The sequence below is a fragment of the Sturnira hondurensis genome, unplaced genomic scaffold, assembly GCF_014824575.4.
Source record: "Sturnira hondurensis isolate 20B ecotype Veracruz unplaced genomic scaffold, ASM1482457v3 Scaffold0007036, whole genome shotgun sequence".
In the NCBI taxonomy this organism is placed as follows: domain Eukaryota; kingdom Metazoa; phylum Chordata; class Mammalia; order Chiroptera; family Phyllostomidae; genus Sturnira; species Sturnira hondurensis.
The window spans coordinates 1667961-1689957 of NW_028079667.1; the positions used below are offsets into that span (position 1 = coordinate 1667961).

General features: G+C 44.5%; 1 protein-coding gene across 3 annotated transcripts in view; it reads left to right on the forward strand.

Annotated features, from left to right (window-relative positions):
• Positions 1-21997, forward strand: part of SEPTIN11 (septin 11) — an 87926-nt gene that overhangs the window by 37992 nt on the left and 27937 nt on the right. For all 3 annotated transcript variants that reach the window (XM_037051002.1, XM_037051001.1, XM_037051000.1), the window contains exons 2-3: positions 6893-7007; positions 17670-17865. In XM_037051002.1, the coding sequence (XP_036906897.1) occupies positions 6893-7007; positions 17670-17865 (311 nt within the window). The remainder of the gene's footprint in view (positions 1-6892; positions 7008-17669; positions 17866-21997) is intronic.

Sequence of the window (21997 nt, forward strand, 5' to 3'; positions counted from 1 at the left end):
AACAGACTTAGATGTGTGCCTCTCTCACTTCCAGGTTTAAGAAACCTTAGAATCAGCATTAGAACCAAAGAATTTGCTTACAGGGCATTTGGTTAAGTCTCCTCATTTAAAAGGTGAGAAAACATAAAAAAATATGGACTAAGGGACTTGGATCAGTATAATTATGATAAACAAGATGTTGAGAAAAGTGGAACCGGCACCTCTTGTTAAAAGAAAACCTCCAGCTCTCTAAATGAGTGCACAAAAAAGTTATCTCCTAAATTAGAAAATAATTTAAATTTTAAGGGGACAAAGATCTTTCTAAATTGTAATATGTATCTTTGAAGGTAAAAACTAAGTTTGTTGTTTTCAGCATACGTTAAAACATACATCCCCTTGGTAACAAGCTCTGGCTTCCGCTGGCTGATAAGGATCAGCTGCTGTAGATGACCAAGCCACACCTTGGTCACACCGAGACCTTCGTTGTTTTGTTTTGTTTTTTAATGTTTTACTTATTTTTAGAGAGAAGGGAAGGGAAGGAGAAAGAGGGAGAGAAACATCAATGTGTGGTTGCCTCTCATATGGTCCCCATTGGGGACCTGGCCCACAACCCAGGCATGTGCCCTGACTGGAATTCGAACCAGCGACCCTTTGGTTCACAGCCCACACTCAATCCACTAAGCTACACCAGCCAAGGCTGGCCTTCAGTTTTAACAGCAAAGGGAAAGGAGGCACTTCACTTTTGAGCATAATGAATAAAACCCATCTGGGCACATGTAGTGGGTTCATTTCAAGAGGCTCGGGGCTGACTTTAAATAGAAGCAAAAGGGAAGGTGGGGATCAAAGCTGGGGGTCCAGAGGGCTCGCTGCCATGAAGGGGGTTGCCACCTGCCAACGGGAATGGGTTCTACGACAGCTTCACCCCACCTTGGTACATGACTTTCCTGGGTGGGGTGGGTTTTCTTCCTGCTGCAGTCCTCATTCTCGCTTCCATTTCCTCTTTGTCCGCCCTTGTTTCCTTTGCGGTTTTTCTCTCTGGGTAAGTCTGAGGGCGGTGCTGATCCGCGGCTTCTCCTGGCATGCCCAGCAGCCATAGGGGAGCTCCTGCTTCGGTTCAGACTTTACAGTTACACTCATCTCTCCCTCCCACCTACCTTAGGGACAGACAGGAAGCCCAGGTTTCCTGAGGATCTTTGAAAGGCTAGACACTCTCATAGATGCCATTTCCTTGTCTCCTCCCAGCCACCCTGCCGAGTGCTCCATTTTTACTGGGGAAACAGGGACTAAAGTACATAGGAAGCAAAGCTAGGACTCACACCCATGACTGTCTAAGTCCAAGCCTTTTGCCATCCTGCTTCTGGTGAAGCTAGACTTGGAACTGTGGAACATTTTAAAGCAGCACTGAGAATGTAAGTGTGGGCAGACGTTCTTATATAATTTGTTTTATAATTAATTCAATAGTGAAGTCAACTTGGCATCATCTGAAGTATGTGTCAATTATAAATTTCAGAGTATACATTCATGATAAAGGGTGATAATATGAACCTTTGGGCACAGGTAGCATTTATCTGCCAACTGGACTTTGGTTAGCCTGGTAGGTATGGGGAGCTCTGGCCTTCCTAAATGCCTTCTGACTTTCCCCAGCCAAAAGCTGGCTCCTGCCAATATGATCCCCAGTTGTCATGTGGTTTGTCACTTTTATCCTTAGTAGCATGACATTTACTTAGGTCTTGTCTCCGTTGCTACACTGTACCCCTCTTACTGCGGGGAAGAGTGTTTATCAGTGAATAACAACAGTAACATATTTTCCTCCCTTAGTACTTTGAGCGGTGAGTATTTTTGAATCAATAAATAACTGTATCCATGTGGAGATGTTCTGAAGAGAGAAAAATGAGATTGCCAAGTTAAAGACTGGTTATTTTATTATTTTTTAAAGATTTTATTTATTTATTTTTGGAGAGGGGAAGGGAGAGAGAAAGAGAAACATCAATGTGTGGTTGCCTCTTGTGTGGCCCCCACTGGGGACCTGGCCTGCAACCCAGGCATGTGCCCTGACTGGGAATCGAACCTGGTTATTTTATTTTATACCGCAGAATTTAGTCATAGCCCATTTCAAGGTAGCATGGGCATACAAATTATCCAAATACAAACCTAGATAGATTAGCAAGTGGAGGACTAAATCAATTAAGGTCTTCTTACTTAGTGGCTTCATGTTGGTCAAAACTAAGCCTTATATTATTGGCTTCATGTGTCATAGTTTGCAAAAATCAACATCTAGTTCAGCCTTGCCAGGACCAGTGAAAAAATACTTGGAGCTTCTTGCCAATACTAATTCTTGACTTCCACCTCTTATGGTTGCCAAAGAATTGCAATTTTAAAGGAATTTTTCCCTTTCTATTTTAACATATTGGATTTTTTATAACACTAAAATTATTGTATTGTTTGGAGCTACTGGGAACTTAGATCAGCGATTTTCAACCAGTGTGCCCTCAAGAATTCTAAAACCATACAATATTCGACTGTGTAGTCAGAGGCACTGACTTCTTGTCCCTTAGATTGTCAAATTTAAAAAATATGACAACAGCCCTGGCTGGTGTAGCTCAGTGGATTGAGCGTGGGCCTGTGAAGCGGAGGGTCACTGGTTTGGTTCCCAGTCAGGGCACATGCCTGGGTTGCAGGCTAGGTCCCCACTGGGGGACACATGAGAGGCGGCCACACACTGATGTTTCTCTCCTACTCTTTCTCCTTCCCTTCCCCTCTCTCTAAAAGATAAATAAATAAAAAAAAATATGACAACAACCAACACAACAATAACCATCTGGTGTGAATGAGTCAAAATTATACCTATTTCTTTTTGTTAGATCTGTGAAAAGTATATTTTCGGTGAGCCACAGAGTTTTGGTAATTGGTTTATGTGTGCCATGGGATGAAAAATTTGAGTCGCTGCCTTAGATCATCACGAGACAACAATGACTAATGCCTTGTTTCCGCCTCAGCTTACTAACTGTATGCCCTCAGGCAAGGTACTGAACTTCTGTGCTCTCTTTTCTCATCTGTGAGTTGAGATTGGCTAATAATAGTAACTACCTCATAGAATGTTTAAGCTAAATTAACTAGTTTGTTCACGGGCAGGGCTTTTCTGGAGCATCGCAAATGGTCAATAGATGTTAGCTATGCTGATGGTGATCCTGGAACTTTGAGCTACCTTTATCCAGTCATTATGTTTCTTTAGTTGTCAACGGGTATATGTTCACTGAAATGTCACAGTAAAAACAAGGATGGAAGTACAAGTTCAGTGGGATCTAGAAGGTTTGGCTGTGTAAACACTGGCCCTTCCAGACAGAGGAAATGGTCTGAGTAACTCTTACGGGCCGGCGGGGCGGGCAGGTGGAGGGGGGGGGAACTGGGCTTGTTCCAGCGAAGGTGCTCACTTCAGTTGAACAGCCTTGTAAGGGGCACCATGGGGAGAAGTGGGAGATCCAGAGGAACAGGGGTTTGGGGTCAGCCCATGGAGGTCTTGAGATAGCAGGCGAGGGGGCTTGGACCTTTGAGTACGGGTGATCTGTTTGGCAGCAAGGTCCAGAGAGGATTAGAGGAAACAGGCTCTGGGTGAGGGGACCAGTCAGAAGGCTGTTGAATTGGTAGGAGTGGAGGAGAGGATGTGGCATTGATAGCACTTCGGAATCCACGCAGGGGCAGTTGGGTCTCTAGCACAGATAAGTGCCACCAGCACAGATAGGAAGCTCTGGAGGAGGGGTGGGCTTAGAACAGAGGAAAATGATTTCAGGTGGAGGAACAGATAGGACAACCTGAGACAACCCTTTGATAGAAGATCAGAATGGAAATGCAGGCAGGGAGATTGGTTTCAGAGATGAAGTTCCAGAGTCAGTTCTGAGAGTGGTAAAGACAGAATCTGTGAGATTCCCAGAGACCACGCCTCTGGACTCAGAAGAGACCCCATGTTCTTTGGATAGAAACAGCTGGGGCATGGCACAATACACACGGTACCATAAAAGGCTGGAGAGCAGGAATTTGATTCAGCTGCTCTCATGAGTTAGAGCGTCTCCTCACATTTCCTACCTGCCCTCCGGGGTGTCAGCCAGCTTCTGGGCCAGAGGAAGAACTCCTCCTTCCCTTTTCCCCGTCATGTACTGATGGATAAGCACTCCCAGGATTCCTTTAATACTGGGCAGAGAAGTGGGCTCAGGTTATGGAATTTTAAAACGACATTATAAAATTTCCATCTTTTATATTATAAAGTTAGAAGACAGAGACGCTGAAGCTATAACTTCAAATTAAAAAAAAAATTCAAGACCAAACTGTTTTATAACCCTTCATTTTGTGTGTGGTTTTTCGGTGGGTTTAAAAATACTCAGTGGATGTGTGGGTGGTTTCTCGTGTTTTGGAAATGGTGAGAATGGGAGATGCTGAGCACTGGGTTTGGGATGAGAGCTATAATTACCAACTCTGGGTTCTTTACCAGGATTGGCTCCCGGTGGGTATCCGACTCTAAAAACCCAACACTCCAAAGCCCAGACCAGTAAACCGCTCCCCTCTCCCGCTCCCTGGAAATTGAAAGAATTGCTACAGCAGAGAGGAGAGAGAGTGTTGGATGGGTCCCCCTAGCCCTGTCTCCTTTTGTGCCGTTTGCGACTGTTCGAGTCTGTGGTGTGACTGAGATGCAGGCCCGTGTGGCCTCTGCTGGCTTGATGCACAACAGCCACCGCGCAGCTGTGCTGGAAAGATTTCTAAATATAACCCAGAATCCTTTCAAACCTACCTCCCCCAAGTCTTGGCGGATGTGGTAAACGCCCCAGAACAACCCTGCTGTCTGAACCTCTGAGGTATCGGAAGAGGAAGGGCCAGGTAACATGGGAGCAGGAGGGCCGCGTGGAGTGCGGGAGGCCTGGCCAGCTACCAGGACTGCTGCCCGCGGGCGCCTGCTCCGGAAGCTGCTTGGTGAGCTGTCCACCGTGCCATCCTGTTCCAGGATAAGTGCCTCCTCTTGAGGCTCATATTCACTGTTGGCAGGTTTCAAGGAAACTATTCATAGACTGAGCATCTGTTCTCTGTCCCATTGACCTCAAACCTGCAGCTGCCACCACGGTATTCAGGCGGTGTGATGGTTTTTAGTGTTTTTTCACAGAATCAGAATTTTAGAGCTGGCAAGGACCTTACACATTGAATTGTTCACAGAACTTTTGCTTAAACTCACTACATTCAGGAAGTCATATATTTCTTTCTATATAGGGATCATAGCAATTTGGAAATGGAGTCTCAGTCCTTTATTATTAAAATAAATCACTTTCATCTTTATCTAACACAAATAACCATAATGAAAACCAGTATTTTATTTTTTAAAAAATACTAAGTACCCTGGGCAGAGCTTTTTCTTTTTTTATTAAAATATGTCTATCTGAGGCTACCCAGACTTCAGTCTTTTAAATATAAAGTTCATTGGCAACATAGCCAGATAACCAGGAGTCTTGTTTTCAAGAAGGCTTTCAGGATCTCGTTTCTTGAGTCCCAAACCGTAGCCGTGGTGGTGTCATTGGAGGCCCGGGGCTGACCTCTGCCTTCCTGAGGGGAGAGGATTCACAGATTAGCTGCAGTACCCACAGGGCGCGTCAGAGCCCTGAAGGCAGCCGCGCCCTTTTACAAAGCAGCATAAATCGCCCAACTTTTAAAAAAGTTACACTTTATTGATTATGCTATTACAGTTGTCCTGATTTTCCCCCCTTTGCTCCCTCCACTCAGCACCCCCCCTCCCTCAGGCAGTTCCCCCACCATTGTTCATGTCCACGGGTCATGCGTATAAATTCTTTGGTTACTCCGTGTCCTATACTGTACTTCACGGCCCCACGGCTGTTCTGTAACCACCTATTTGTACTTCTTAATCTCCTCACCTCTTTACCCACCCTCCCCCCGTCTCCCATCTGGCAACCATCTGGTAACTAACTTGTTTTCTCTTGCTGTTTTTAAGAGTCCCTCTTTATCTTCAGCCTTTGGCCGTGATGTGTCTTGCAGTGATGTGTCTTTGGCCGTGATGTGTCTCGCCCAACTTCTGTCCTCACCCGAGGACATTTTGTTTTTCATTGCTTTTTGAGGGAAAGGGAGGGAGAGAAAGAAACATCAATGTGAGAGAGAAACATCAAGTGGATGCCTCTCATTTGCTCCCAGACCAGGGATGGGACCACAACTTTTCGGTTACCGGTGGTGCTCCGGGCACCCAAGCCACAGTGGCCAGGGCTAAATCACCCAACTTTTAAAATGTGTAACTACCCAACCCAGTGTCCCTCAGTAAACTCCAAGAAGGCTGGGTGAAGACAGCCTGTGCTAGGAGCTGTGTAGTGGAGAACAAAACCGCCCCCAGAAGCCTGTGCTGCTAGTGGAGGAGATGGGACCAGTTCGTGTCCTGAGCATTTTTTAAATATGTTGCATTATGGTGGTTACAGAGTTTTCATACTGGACCAAGTTAGGTCTCCTCCACTGTGAGCTTCTCAAAGCTCCTTCAACGTATCTGGAAGAGTTATTTTTTACTCTGGGTTGAGAATAATTCAAAAGTTCTTCTCGAGTATTCAAAGCTATCAAAATGGCTGGAGTTTTTTATGTCTCTTAATACATATCTGAGATAGTCACCTCTAGAAGCTCAATATTCCCTGGACCAATATACGTGTAACAGAGCATGAGGCACCTTGGGAATCAGACGGTCTGTTTTGTGGAAAGACTATAGCTCTGGAGTTATTCGTACCTTCCTTCCATTGTGTTGAAGCCAAGGAGGGTGTGGGGAGAGAGGGAAGCTCTTTCCCATGTGCGTCATGAAGAAAGGAAGGGAGAGGGTGGTGTCCATAATGGGTGGTACCCAGGTGACAAAGTTCATGGATTCTCACACATGTCCCCTCTGAAATTCCAGAATGAAGAGCTGCGAAACTTGTCCCTTTCTGGCCATGTTGGGTTTGACAGTCTTCCCGACCAGCTGGTCAACAAGTCTACTTCTCAAGGGTTCTGTTTCAACATCCTGTGTGTCGGTAAGTGACTGATTGCATGCTGCCGAGCACGGAGTCTGACCTTTGGCTGGCAGGTGACTGTCAGAGGGACCCATTTCAGGCAAATAAGTGGAATGATATTTTCACTCTGTTTTCTCATCTGGAAAGCTGGGCAGTAATACCCACTCTACGTATGTCACTCAGTTGCAGAGACTGAAACTTGTATTTGGGTAAATGCTTTGTTAAGTTTTGTGGTGTTGCGCAACTTATTTTTATTTCTGCCACACAGTCAAGTCAGTGGTCAGTTTAATGTTGTTATTAAATCATTTTATTTTTGACGGGGGAAGGGACTTAGACCCTAACTAGACACTAGAAGTTAAAAGAAGGAACTAAGACGAACATGCGTAGTAAGGCTACTTGAGCCTTGTAGGGGTTTGTTTCCAGCGTCTCTAACTACAGTGCAGTGGTACCCTCCATCGAAGGCTTTTAGAAGATACCCTACCTACAGTGAGTAACATCTGAAACCATTCTAATTACTTCAGTCAAATTAACAATGTTCAAAATGTTTGCTTTTTGAGCAAAAGACAATTTAAAATTGAATAGAAAATTTAAAATTTCAGTTTAAAATAGAAATAAAAACCTCCTGTTAGTTTGAAGAAAAAATGTCCCCAGAGCAAATAATGGCCTTTTCTTCAACTTCCCTGTCGCTCCTGAGGAGTGACCAGCCTGGACCGCAGAGAAGTGGTTTGGGCTACATTGTTTGGTTGCCATCGTCCTCTGGGCATGTACTCCAGAGACATAACTCTAAGGGAGGCCAGAAGGAGTTCTGTGTTTCTGTATGTAGCCAAGTGGACCATGCTTCACCCAGGCTTGGCAGAAGGCAACAGACTTACTTCTCTTGTCCAAGTAAAATGAAGAAGCACCGTTTTTAATAAGTATTTATTGGGGGTGGGAGGAGCAGGTGCTTTCCTGTTTGAAAGTATTTGAACTTATTGAATGTAGCTGCTGTACTAGACATTCATTACTAAAAAGCCACAGCTGATTTGCGCACACACACCAGCTCGCTCTCTGGCCTTATGTCTTCAGTGCTGTATCAGAGAAGGACTGGAGAAAAACATGACCAGGGCAGCCGACTCTCCTGCTTTCCCCCTTTCCCTACGTGAAGCCCTCCAAAATTCAGCAGGGGACCTCCTGAATGCAGCTAGCACTACAGAGGAGCATAAATGAATTGCCTTTTCTCTTGCGATAAATGCTCATTTCAGAGCCTGCAATTCTTCATTAGCATAGCAATTTGTTGGCAATTTGTTGATTTTCTATTGAAAAGGGGGCTAAATTGTAGGCCAATTGCTATTCTGGCTTCTCTCTCCTGCTTCCCTCAGCCTTTCCCTTCAAAATCAGCTTCACAAATACATGTGAGAGTTATGTCTCAGCCCCTGCAAGTAGGGGAAAACCTTCCAGGGGTCAGGGCTTGCTGGATGGACCTGGTTTAACCGGGTGTGTGGTGTGAAGTGGGTGTGTTAGCTCATTGGCTGACCCCTTGTGTGACACAGCACATTTAAAGTGCTGGTTGGAATTCTTCACAAGTCACATCCATGCTGCCCGTTAGATTTGTGAAGCAGTTGCTGTTTTGACTTGCCTGGGTGGGTGATAATACCTATGATTCTTAGATCTTAATTCTGGTTCCATTCTTAGACATGTTTAAAATTAGTTTTTAAAACTAACAAAAATGATGCATATTTTTTGTTTAAAAAATTATAACCCTCCCTTTTCTTCTTCATCCTCATTTCCGTTCCACAGAAATGACACTATGATATTCTTCTAGAAACTTTCCCCATCTTTCTGTACTTGGAAATTATTTTTGGAGGCTTAAAACAACACCAATTTGGGGTTTTTTGTTTGTTTGTTTTAAAGATTTTATTTATTTATTTTTAGACAGGGGGAAGAGAGGGAGAAAGAGAGAAACATCAATGTGTGGTTGCTTCTTGTGCGCCCCCTAGTGGGGACCTGGCCCACAACCCAGGCATGTGCCCTGACTGGGAATCGAATTGGCAGGCAATCCTTTGGTTTATAGGTCAGCACTCAATCAACTGAACTGTACCAGCCATGGTGAAACAACACCAGTTTTAATAGTTAGGATTATTATCATTTTGCAGTTTTCTAGAAGTCCAACATATGTCTTACTGGGCTAGATTCAAGGCATCTGCAGGGCCATGGTCCTTTCCAGAACTTCTAGGGGAGGATATGTGTCCTTGCCTTTTCTGGTTTCAAGAGGTTACCTGCATTCTTTGGCTCCTGGACCCTCCATCTTCACAGCCACCGACATTGCATGTCTCTCTTACTGTTCTTGCATTAGGAAATTTTCCACAGAGAATTATTAAAATCCCATTTAAACTCCCAAACACTGAAAAGGTAATACATATACTGAATGGTATAATTAGGAACAGTTGTCTTTAAGGACTCATACAGTGTCTTCAAGGCTGTGTCTCTGGTTCTTGATACTGCTTGCTTCTGTTTTTAAAGATTTTATTTATTTATTTTTAGAGAGGGGAAGGGAGGGAAAAAGAGAGGGAGAAAAACATCAATGAGTGGTTGCCTCTTAAGCACCCCTAATTAGGGACCTGGCCTGAAACCCAGGCATGCTCCCCAGCCTGGAAATTGAACTGGTGACCCTTTGGTTTGCAGGCCAGTGCTCAATCCACTGAGCCACACCAGCCAGGACCCTGCTTGCTTCTGTTTGGCTTCATGTTCAGAGTTTTTCTTCATAGAGGTAATGGCCTATAACAGGGTTGCCAGCTTGGCACCCTGACAAGTCTCACTGAGTAGTCACAGGATGTCTCTGATGGACCCGGTCCAAGGCATGTGTCCACTCAGGGTGAGAGATGGGGTGAGTCCAGCCCCCAAACACAGGAGGTCCTCTATAGGAAAGAAGACTTGATTGGAAAGGAGATGGGCGTGGGAGAGGCACACACTGGACAGATGTGTTGCGGTGGCCAAAAAGTTTGTTTGTTTTTTCCCCGTAAGATGGGTCTAGCAGTGCTATGTCTTTAACTTCATTCAAAACAGTTTTGTTAGACTGTGTTGTGACAGCTGTCATATCAGTTTGCACTTTAACAAATCTTACCAAAATTGGTGAATTTTTGTGCAGCCATTTTAATATTAGAGGTGGAAGAAAATGTGCATTTTTGGCATGTTATGCTTTATTGTCTCAAGAAGGTAAAAATGCAACTGAAACACATACACAAAAATATTTGTGCAGAGTATGGAGAAGGAGCTGTGACTGATCAAACATGTCAAAAGTGGTTTGTGGAGTTTCTTGGTACTGTTGACATTTTGGCTAAAGAATTCTTTGCTGTGAGTCTGTCTCACGCATTGAAAGATGTTTAACAGCACCCCTGGCCTCTACCCACTAGAAGCCAATAGTAGGAGACAGCCAACCTACTCAAAACATCCAAATCAATAAAATTATTGATGAAAATGAAAAATGTGTATTTTATTTTACAAAAGAAAAATGAAACAGACTTTTTGCCCAACCCAGTAATAGCTCTCTCACAATTATATAAGCTCATTTTTAGTTAGGTTTCAGAGATCATGCTGCTCATTCTTCTGTGGTTTCTTTTTTTCACCCCACAGTAAGTCCTGGCTGTCCTTCCATGCCAGTGTATCAAGCTAACAGGTTCTTTTCCGTAACTCTTTGGAGCCCTGTGGGTGGAGCCAGCACTAGCTGTTTGGGACCAGGGGGTGTCAGCATTAATATTAAGCATACTTTTCCTCAGAGAGTGGAACACATCAAATCTTTTTACCATAAATATTTTATAGCAAAGTATCTGTATAAGAAAACAATTCTCACTGTCAATTAACGGTCCATCTGTTTTTAAAAATAAATGTGTATGAAAAAGCATTCTAGTTGATCAAAACACTTTGCCAGCCACTTAGAGGAATAGGTGTCATATTCAGCTGAAGAGTATTCATGGTATTTTCTTTTCTCCTTGTCATCCTACTATCCATTTGTAATTTTTTACCTAGTCCGTGCATATATGGTATTTACAACATCATTAAATTATTTTCTTTCTTTTTAAAAAAGATTTTATTTCTTTATTCTTAGAGAGGAAGGGAGAGAGAAAGAGAGGGAAACATCAATGTGTGGTTGCCTCTCGTGCGCCCCCTACTGGAGACCAGGCCCGCAACCCAGGCATGTGCCCTGACTAGGAATTGAACCAGCGTCCCTTTGGTTCACAGGCCAGCTTTCAGTCATCTGAGCCACACCAGCCAGGGCTCATTAAGTTATTTTCATGTGATAAATATGGAAGGGAATTAAGGATTTTTTAGGGGTTATGAGCCTAGTAAGGACATGTTTATCAAAAAGATCTTAGAATTGTAATTTTATTTTGTGGTAAGACTTTTGTTTGTTGCAAACAGGAAACAAACCGGAGCAGAAACTAGTGCTGGCATGAGTTTAGTCTAGTTTTAGGGGCACTGAATGGAATGTCTGTTGTTAGCGCCCGTCTCTGTGGAGGCCTGGAAAGAGCTGTCGTGTGGAGTGGGAGGGAGGTGCTCACCGAGCAGAGAAGAGCCGAGCTGGGCACCAGGCCCCCGGACCCCACAGTTCCTTCCCTCCCCGCCCACTGCCAGCCATGCGCTGAGTCACCCCAGAGCCGCACTTTGGTGTAAACAGAGCCTTTTCTATGTGACCCATGCTGTACGCCTCCAGAGCATCCACATTCGTACTCAGCCTTTCTTCACAATTTGAAACTTAAATGCCTTTCTCATTCATTTTCCAAAGTGACACCGGCTCTGTGAGAAGCTCCAGCACTGGTCCAGCTGTATGCTGGCTCTCTGCGCCCATCCAAAGATGGCTGAGATGCTGTCGCATCCCTGCTGCTGAGGGGGACCAGTTTGATAGCAGAGTCAAAGAAGTGAACAATGCAATTTTGAAAACAGAAAATTTTAAAATAACTTAACTCTAATTGTTTCGGGGAAATGACAGAAGAGGGAAAAAACAGACTAGTTTAATATTCTTTTAGACAAGGGTGTAGTGTCAACATAAACTGTGGGGTTTTACAATCAAATCATGAACTCTTTGATCCCATCTTGCTTTGCAGGAAACTATATAAAGTCGTTTACAGGATGAAATGAATAAGTAAATGAATTAAGGTACAATTAACCACCAAAAATAAACTGAAGTCAGGAATCAAGTCAGAGCTCAAAGCCCTCAGGTCTGCCTGTAGCAATTGAGGGTGTCAGGAATGTGCCAGTGGTCAGAACATAGAGGAAATCCATTGAGCAGATACTTATTGAACATATACTGTGTGCCAAATATCTGTTAAAAGTTTAACGATGACCCATTTATAGTGTCTCTACAGTTAAAACAAAGTAGTTGCTCGAGATGGAATACTGCTTCGCCAGGGAAAATTTCTCCCGTGGATTTTCAGAAAAGAGTTATGGTAAATGTCCCCACATACATGTAGGTCTCGGTTCCTGCGTGTCCCCAAGTCAGCGTGGTCGATCCATGCAAAGCCAAGTGTCTCATGCTGTTGTTTCAAGTTCCCCATGCAGGTTGCCAAAGCGTGTTTCATCAAAGGCGATTCTGTGAGGAGATAAAAGAACACAGCTTAGGGGCGCAGCTTTCTCATTATCTGGCTCAACCCAGAGTAACATTGAGAATATTCAGAGCAGGCAGGCAAGCCCGCCTGCACAGGGGCTTGGATGAGTCATTCAAGTAGCCAACGTTGGCAGTCAGTAAAAGATGCTGCATCGTAGTCAACTGTTTGATCAAGCTACACTTACCTTGTAATTAATAATACACTTTCTGGGTTTTTTTTAAATGTTCAGCTTAGAGGTTGTAGATTAAGTAAGCCTGAGAATGGATGGAAGTGGTGGGGCCGCTTTCCACCGTGATTGGGTGTCACATTCACCAGCGTTGGCAGGAGTGGGAAAAACAAGCGCAGATAACGCTTCGAGAGAAAATCCCTAATTGTTCTAACAAGTAAGCATTTTAGGCAGCTGCATTCACAACAGAAAAAAAGCAAACTCTGAAAAATCTGTCGGAGTAGCAAATTTCAGTATAAGTGTTCATCAGGATCATTTTTCTTTTCAATTAACTTTTCATAAATGCCTACTTTGTGCTGAGCACTCTGTTAGGGAGGTTGGAAAGGCTTCAAAGTTGGTGTTAGTCATTATTTTTTTTCAAAATATTGCTATAGTTGTTTAGCTTGAATTGGAACCTATGCCTAGGTTGATATGCCTAATCCAATTGATTACTCATTTAAAAAAACAAAAAAGTATTGCATATGTCCTTTCCGAGGCTAGAGAGTGGACTCAAAAAGTGATACATTGAAAAACTCTCCTCATTCTATGATTACTTTTATTCCAAAAAGCTCTCGTTTATTACTGAACTGCTTTGGTAAATCACCCTAGTGCTAGAGTAGCTATGTCTAATCACAGCTCTTACAAGCACAGAGCCTGGAAATGGAAAGGAAAGCACTCCAAAATTTAGGGGAATGGTGGTTTTTCCAACCCACTGATTAACCCTGGGCTGTAAGTAGGGCCTGGAATGCTAATTGTTCATAATTTCCACCCTAATGTGAATAATTAAAATTACCTTGCCTTAAAAAAAAAGGCATGGCATTCCTGATTGACATGTGCTTAACTAATTCTCACCCTAGTGAAATGAAATGTTAATTTCAGTTCTGTTGAGGTAACCTAGAATCCTCACCATGGAAATTGAAGGCTTTATTGCTGTCCTCAGGGAGAGAGAGGAAAGTTGAATGGGTCAGTTTCTAAGGACAGAATCTTTACTTTACACAGAGGCCTTTGTAATAGGTAGTTCTGCTCTGGTCCCTTTGTCCGTGGTCTGCAAGCAGGTAAATCATGAAAAGAAGTTTGCTGCCCTTGAGAAAGTTACACATGTAACCGATACATAAAAGACTAGAGTACCCACAGTATTGAATTGCCTACCAGATTCTAAGTATCTTAAGAGTGAAGACCCTGCTTTGTTTCTGTATCCATTACATAGTAAGTAACCTTGTTTTGCTCAGAGTTATTGTGTTAAGCCAATCGTGGATATGAGCTTGTTGAGCTCTATCATGTTAGGGAGCACAGACGAGGTTAGATCACTCTTATGGATGAGCCTTTTTGGTAAGAATGTTCGGGAAGGTAAGGAAGACAGGAGGGAGCAGCCTTAACTTCGGCACAGCCAGACTTCATGGAGATCTGGAACGACATTCAGGATATTGCAGAAGTTCAAGCACCGGCTGGCATCATCTGTTTTTATTCACTGTTTTATCCCAGCACCTTTGTCACATATAAATACTCCAGTACAATTAATGAATGAATTTCAGATGCTAAGCGCCACTGTATCTGCCCGCCATCTTTTCCCTGTTTTCCCAGCTACTGGTCTGTCAACATGTCTTTGGTTTACCTTAAACCTTTGCTGCCTCGTGGCTTCTGCTTACTTGCTTCTCTCTGTATATCTTCCCCTTTTTATGCCATTTCCATGTGTGCAGATTGTGTGTCTTTCATTCAAACTGCCGAAGAGATTGTGGGATGGGGGGAGGTAGGGGACTGAGCAGAAAACTAAAAAAAGAAAAAACTCATGGACAAGGACAACAGTGTGGTGATTGCTGGGGAGGGGAGGGGGAGGGATTAAAGGGGACACTTGGTGATGGACAGAGACTTGACTTGGGCGATGAACACACAATACAGAAAAAAATAACTAAGGGTGGGGGATGGAAAGGGGAGGGAGGCGGGGAGCATGGGGTGGGGGGCGGGCAGGGTTGGGAATATAAGACAGAAACCTGTACTTGAACAAGAATTAAATAAAAATTATATTTAAAAAAAAAAGAAAGAAAAAATACCTAATCTACGGACCTATTCAACTTCCTCAGTGTTCTCAGTATTACCTTTTTTTCTGGCCCAGGATTTAATGTCCCATTAAATTGTCATGCCCGCTGAATTTTCTTTCATCTGAGACAATTTCTCAGTCTTTCTCCGTCATTCATAATCTTGATAGCTTTGAACTTTTATAGAGTCTCCCTCACTCTGGCGTGGTCTGATGTTTCCTCTGGATTGAGCTCGGGCTGTGCGTGTGGGCAAGTATACGACCACTATGTGCTGTGCCCTGTCCACGTGTCATAGCAGGAGGCACACATGTCACTGTGCTTATTAATGGTCATGTTCACTTTGATCACTTAGTTAAGATAGTGTCTTTGTATTTTTTCACTGTGAAGTTAATTTTTCTTTGTCATTGAGAAATATCTTTGGGGAGAGATGTTGAGGCTATGTAAGTGTTCTGTTAAGATACAGCTTAATAAATATACAGCAACCTGCCAGAGAGGAAGGTTCTGATTGGACGGACAGGTCATGCCCAGTAGGGAGCACTGTCTCAGACCATAATGATGAGGCTTCCGAGGGGGCCTTTGTTCAGGGGGCCGGCCCTGGCCCGTTCCTTTCAGTCACTGGGTATAAAGAGTCATTTTACTTGTAAGAGGAGTGGGGTTATGGCAGACACTTAGAATGTTATTCCAATATAATAAATTAAGAGTCTAATTGGTATCCAGGTTGGACTCTAAGGTATGGAGAATACTATGGCAGGCCAGTTCATTGTCATCTTCCCAGAATTTTGCACAGAGCTTGGTGGTACACAGTAGGCAGGGAAAAAATACTGGCGGAATGAAGGCTGAGAGAAGAGGAAATACTTTATCTTACATGCATCTGGGGCCCAATGGGAAAGGCTAGGAAAAGTAAGGCAGACGCACTTGAACAACTCATCCTGTTGGTGAATCCTTGCAGTCGGTGGCAAACCGCGTGAGGCTGCTCATTCGAGAAGGCTGGAATCCAGCAGGACTCCTTCCTACCGCACTTTTGCATCCCGTTGGAAAGCAGCGAGTCACGTGGAACTTGTTTGATGAGCGGATTTTGCCGTTACAGGGGGAGACTTGCCCCAGGCTACAAATACCAGGGTCCTTTTTTCCCTGTGGAATTGTCACCACCCTAAAAGGCGTCATAGAAGTCCTTTAGAAGAGGAGCTGTTCCAGGGATTTGCGTGTTGACATCGAGCCGGAAGCCTAATTAGGAGGCTTTCCAGATGATTAACAACAACAAAAAAGCTTTTCTATAGATAATATTCTTTGATGTCTACTTTCCTTTTCCATCATCACATGTTCAATCACTAACACTGCCACTCATAACAAGGGTGGAGTGGGTTCTTTCTCATTGCCAACTATTTTTAAAATTTATTTTATTGTTGTTCAGTGATGATTGTCTGCATTTATACCCCACCACTCCCCCTGCCCGACCCCATATTGCCAACTATTTTTAAGTCATAAGAATTACAATCAAGGAGAATCATACTTGGTTTTATTACGAAGGGTCGGGCTAAAGTTCTTTGTGGCCCTACATTCAGATCTCACCATCTGATCAGTGTGGTGGTACCAGGCACCTGCCACTCTGCATTGCATGGGTTAGGGTCTCAATAAACACTTACTGACTTGAATTATCCATGTGAATTAATAAGGCCAGTGTTGTAGGTTATTTAACATGATTCCGTTTCATTGTCAGAGACATCACCCTGAAACTGGGAAGACTGTCTCGTTTCTCCCCTTGCCTCCCACTGAGTAGGAGGGAAATGGGGGTAATTTAGAGGACTCCCACAAATTCACAGCTATCACTGGGAAATATCAGGCAGTCGGTGTTTTCCGTAATAGTAAAGTCAGGACGCCTGGTTGGTTCAGGGTAGGTGTTAGAGTCACGCAGACTCGGGTTAGTGCCCTGGCTCTGCCACTTCACGAGGTGACTTTAGGCGCATTACCTAAACCTCCTCCAAGCCTTAGGCGCCTCATCTGTAAAATGGAAGACGCGGAGCACCTGCTTGTTTCGCGGAGGGTTGTAATAAGGTCTGCAGCAGTACCTCGGATACCTGTCATTAATTTGTTCCGGGACTTGGGACCAGTGCTAAAGCTGACAAGTAGTGAACAATGAAGCATTTTCTCTTGGGGGGTGGCATTGTGACTCATGCAAGTTTTAGCAAGTATGACCGTCCCGAGCAAGTGCCGAGTGCTAAAAGGCATCTTTCTTGTCAGAAGGCGATGAGTCCAGTTCTGAAGCTGATGAGTGCGGAGGTATGGTTGTAACTGAGGTCACGTGCTCGAAGCTTCCCCGCAGGGCCGGGCACACAGGGAGCATGGGGGGACGTCGGCTGGGGTTGTTGTCACTGCTCTTACTGTCAGGAGTGTCGTTTCGAAAAATGTAATTCTTTTTGACAGCATCATATGGTATCAGATAATTCAACACAAATGGAATAAGTCTTTATGTTCTAGTAATAGAAACTCAGCAATATACTTTTCTTAAGTAAACAGTTTTGCACACCACCAATTAGGAGAGAAAGAGACACGCATTATGTCTCTGTGATGTACACGCTGACCACAGGCAAGCTCACAGCTTCTGTTCCTCTACCTAGAGCCGGTGAAGTGTGTCTTGATCTGTAAGTGCAAGATCTTTTTCAGCTAAATATTTTCTAGAATGTATCGAGACATTTCTGGGAAGTTATTTGATACATCCCACGTAGAAAGAACTCACTATCTTCTTCATGAGGGATTTCTGGGGATGATGACTGTTTTAGAAGTTTCTCACACATGGTTATGAAAACTCCCGGTGAAGTGGACTGGTGTCAGAGGGGCCCTGACACATTCTCTGGTTCCTCTCCTGTAGGTGAGACAGGCATCGGCAAATCCACATTAATGGACACTTTATTCAACACCAAGTTTGAAAGTGACCCAGCCACTCACAATGAACCAGGAGTCCGGTTAAAAGCCAGAAGTTACGAGCTTCAGGAAAGCAATGTCCGGCTGAAATTAACCATCGTGGACACTGTGGGATTTGGAGACCAAATAAATAAAGATGACAGGTATGTGTTGGGATTTTGTGGGGATGTGAATGGATGAAGCAATAACAAAACCTTCCCTGGTAAAATCAAAGGCTAAATGTTCAGGGATTATGGGGGTTGGTCCAGCTCTATCGCCTAAAAGATGAGGCATGTGTGTCCTCTGAGAATCTTCTTAGAATGAGATTTCCTTGGGGTCAGAATCAGCTAGTGAAGCTGATTTCAGCTAGTGCGGGCAGCAGAGGGATTTGACAGAAGGAATAGGCTAACTTGGGACATTTTTCCAGGAGGGCCGTAATCAGGTTTGGGGTTTGCCCGTCAGGAAAATCAACCTAGAGACACAGAAACACACGACCACCCCACAGGACAGTCAGCGGACACCCCTGCCACCAACCACCTTGGGACCCTGGGGCCGGGTATCCAGAGCGTCCACCGGATCAGCCCACAGAGCGCAGCGCCTCTCCCGTGTCTTGCACGAAGAACCCTGTCCCCATGCGGCTGCTGCCTCGGGTTGCTCCTAAAACCCAAAGGGAAGAAACCATTTTTATGCAACATGTGTTGGGAAGATCTTAGTTTCTGGCTATTTTAAATATTACACTTTATCTCAAAAAATTTTTTTTGAGGAAGTTAAAATAAAACTGGCCGGATGATGCCAGAGGGGGCTTCCAGAGACATTTTTGAGCAGTGACAGCATTATGAGAATAAAGCACCAAGTCAGTGAATTATCATGTTTGCTTAGGGCTCAGAAACTGCATTCGTACCAGGGTTTTCTCTGTGTACGTGTTTTTTCCATTTTTGTTAAAAGGGTGTCTATTATACACATGTGTTTTGTTAAGAGGAACTTGAACTATTTTTATCTAGATAGGTGTATTGCCTAGATATACAGGGTGGGTGAAAGTAGGTTTACAGTTGTTCATACAGAAAAATAATACAATAATTAGTAAATAATATTAGTACAAGAGTAAACTGTTGGGCATCCCCACAACTAGAAACCGACTTTTGCCCTGCCCCATATTTTAACTGTCCCTGATATATATGAGCACCATGGTAGTGATGGAGAAACACTTAATTCATTATGTAGCTGAGCACTGAGCTCTATTTTATCTATAGAGCAATTTAAATGCTCTTTCAGAAACATTGTCCTGTAATAACAGGCGAAATTGTTAGATATAGTGAGAGAGATTTGAGTCTGCATCTGGTCAAAATAGGCTGTCTGTACATTGTGTGGGGTGGGACACAGCCGAGCTCAGGCCAGCAGCTGCACACGTGCTCGCTCGTAATTTATCACCTCAGTGTCACCAGTGATGGAGCGGGTACTGCCTGAAGGCTGTCTGCAGTGTCAAGGGGAATGCAGGAAGGGAAACCCCTGGGGCCAAGAAAAAGAGCACAGTCCATTCTGGGAGCCCGGGAGAGAGCTGGGGGCTCCTGGTCGTTGTGCAACCGCAGTGCGCACTCAGAGCGAGGCGGATCTGCCTCTTGGACCGGGTTAGAGAACATCGCATGTGTGCACTCCGTTCCGAAGGCAGCCCATGGACTTTTTCAGGATGCCTTTCCGTGGGAATGAGAACCCTCATCCAGCATCTTGCTGCCACGGTCCCACATGCTGTTCCAGCTCAGAGTCATCGCCTCCATGTTGCCACGAGATGTTTGCCTCTCCCCTAAACGGGGGCTTTCCACTAGGCTGGGGGGTGGGGGAGGTTGCACACTCAATCGGCACTGAGCAGCAAGTGGCTAGTGTAATACCCATCCTTCATAATTGCAGCTGGAGGCTTCTTTAAGAAATTATCTGACTCATTTGGGTCAAATAATAGTTTCCAAGGAGATTTAGAAGAGAGGAAGTGTGATATTAACTTAACCTAGTTACCAGGTACTTTTTTTCCTTCTGAAATTTCTTGACAGCTGTTGCATAACCTCTTTTTAAGTGGCATTTAGAACTCTCTGCCCCAGAAGGAGGGCACTGTTGACACTGTTGACTATAAACTGACATGACTGTTGTTTAAAATAGTTGTGCGGAGAGACCCTGCATCCGTCAAGAAATTGGAAGTGGGATATGCATTTTTGCAGTGATATGTAACCATATGGTGTAGGATGTGCTGTTTCTCTAAACCCCTGATTATTTTACTACTTGGGGGATTAGGCAAGCTTTTCTGCCATTGATGCAAGACTCCAAGAATGTCCCAGTTTGTTTGTGTAGGCTTCGGACGTGTCGGCATTCCTGCAGCATTATCTGCCTGGGACCAGGCTAGCTAGAAGGAGGCAGGAAGAGAGATCTGGTAAGGTTTCCTGTTATGTTTAAGAGTGTGATTAACTCTTGGTGGTTTAAGGGCTTCCTTGTTTTGCCGTCTGTACTCTTCAGTGAAGAAGGAACGAGGTCTGGAGAAGGAGGGAAAGCAAGTTTTGCTATAGGACTGGAATTTAAATAGTTAGCCCTGCACTGGGGAGAGGGAGGTGGACTCTCAGTGGCGTATCATGAACTCCAATGATAACCAGTCCATGGATGATTGAAATTCACGTAGTGAGAACCCTCAGACTCACTGAACTTTCATCAGAGTTATAAACATGGAATGGAAGTAGACTGGTTTTTGAACTCTAAGTTGTTGGTTTTTCCCCATACATTTTGGTGGAGGTAGTTGGGGGGTAAGGAATGTTGGCCTGGGCTGTGTGACGAGGCAGAGACAAACCCATGGGAGGCGTCTGGTCGCACATGAAATGGACAGTCAGCCCCTGGATGACGGACGGCATGGGCTGTTTTGCAAGAATGATCAGCATGTGGATCGGGTGGATAGAAAACATTGTATAAATATTGTTTCCGGTCAGTTTCAGCATCAGACCTGTCTCATCTTGCTGTGTTTTTAATGCTTGAAGGTGTATGAAAAAATGAGTGGCGGGTAGAAGGGAACATCTCCGTGCCATAAAAGGAAATTATGTGAAAACGTAAGGGCCAGATGAGACCCTCCCCCCATTTCCTCTGATTTATGCGGCTGCAATCCAGAGAAGTTTGAATTGGCCAAAAGGAATATAAATAGTTGTCCTTCGTATAAGAATGGAAACTAGCAAAAGGCAAAATCGGGATTTAGTGTCCTTATCTTTATGACTGTGTGCTGATAACAAGAAGTGGGGAGGCGTAGGAGAGAGGGCAGAGGATTTGCTTTCGGGATTGTGGAAGGGAGTATAGGCTGCTTTACTGGCTTGTTATGCATCAGAAGGAAACTATTTCATCAGCACAATTAAATCTTTGACAAGGAAAATGTGATTTTGGTAAAGAGTTCTCCTGGAATACATTTTTATTAGTGTCTAATAATACACAGTGGGTGGGATTTCATGTGCGGGAGCTGGGCGGGGGCATCTCTGGGTCGAATCCCAGGCGGCACGGATGGAGGTGCCATTCGCTGTGCTGAGGACAGTTTTGGGGTTGGCAACAAGGTGGGGTTTGATTTCGGACTCATTTAGTTAGAAGAGCAAATGGAAATATCTGGTAAACGGATGAGTCTGAAGCTCGAGTCTGAAGCTCGGGTGAAGGCTGTGGGCTGGGAGGGGCTATTTGTGAGTCACCCGCGTCTCCCTGACGAGAGGGGAGTGCGAGGGGAGCACGTAGAGGGGGCAGGAGACGGGCAGATTGGTCAGGACCCTGTCACAGGAGACCGGAGATGGAAGGGGACAGTTGGATGCAGGGCAGAAAGCATCCCTCGCTTGAAAAGAAAAGATGACCTGCCTTCCATAATCTTGGAGGATCAGAACCAAACCAGAGGCGAAGAGGGGAATAAATGGAAAGCCGAACGTACTTGTGCAGCTGCTGGGGAGGGGGTGCTGAGAGGCAAATCGGGAACTGGGGAGACTGGAGGATCGATGCTGTGAGCTGCTGTTCCTCTCCTTGGGGCCAAACCGGTGTCAGGGGAGCTCCCCGTCCCCGCACAACCGCCTCTGTGTCCCGAGGCTGAGGCCTGGGCTGTGGGGCCGTGCACGTCCCCACCTGCCTGAGCTCAGCAATAGAGCAGTTGCCCTGGAACCAGATGGGGGCAGAGTTCTCCTTTTTTTCTCCATTTTTAAAAAAAGTCAGGCTTGCTTTTCTTGTATTTGTTGTTTATTATATTACTGTGAAATAGTTATATCTTACTTTTATGTGCTATTTCTTGGCATATATTAGCTCACTCACTGT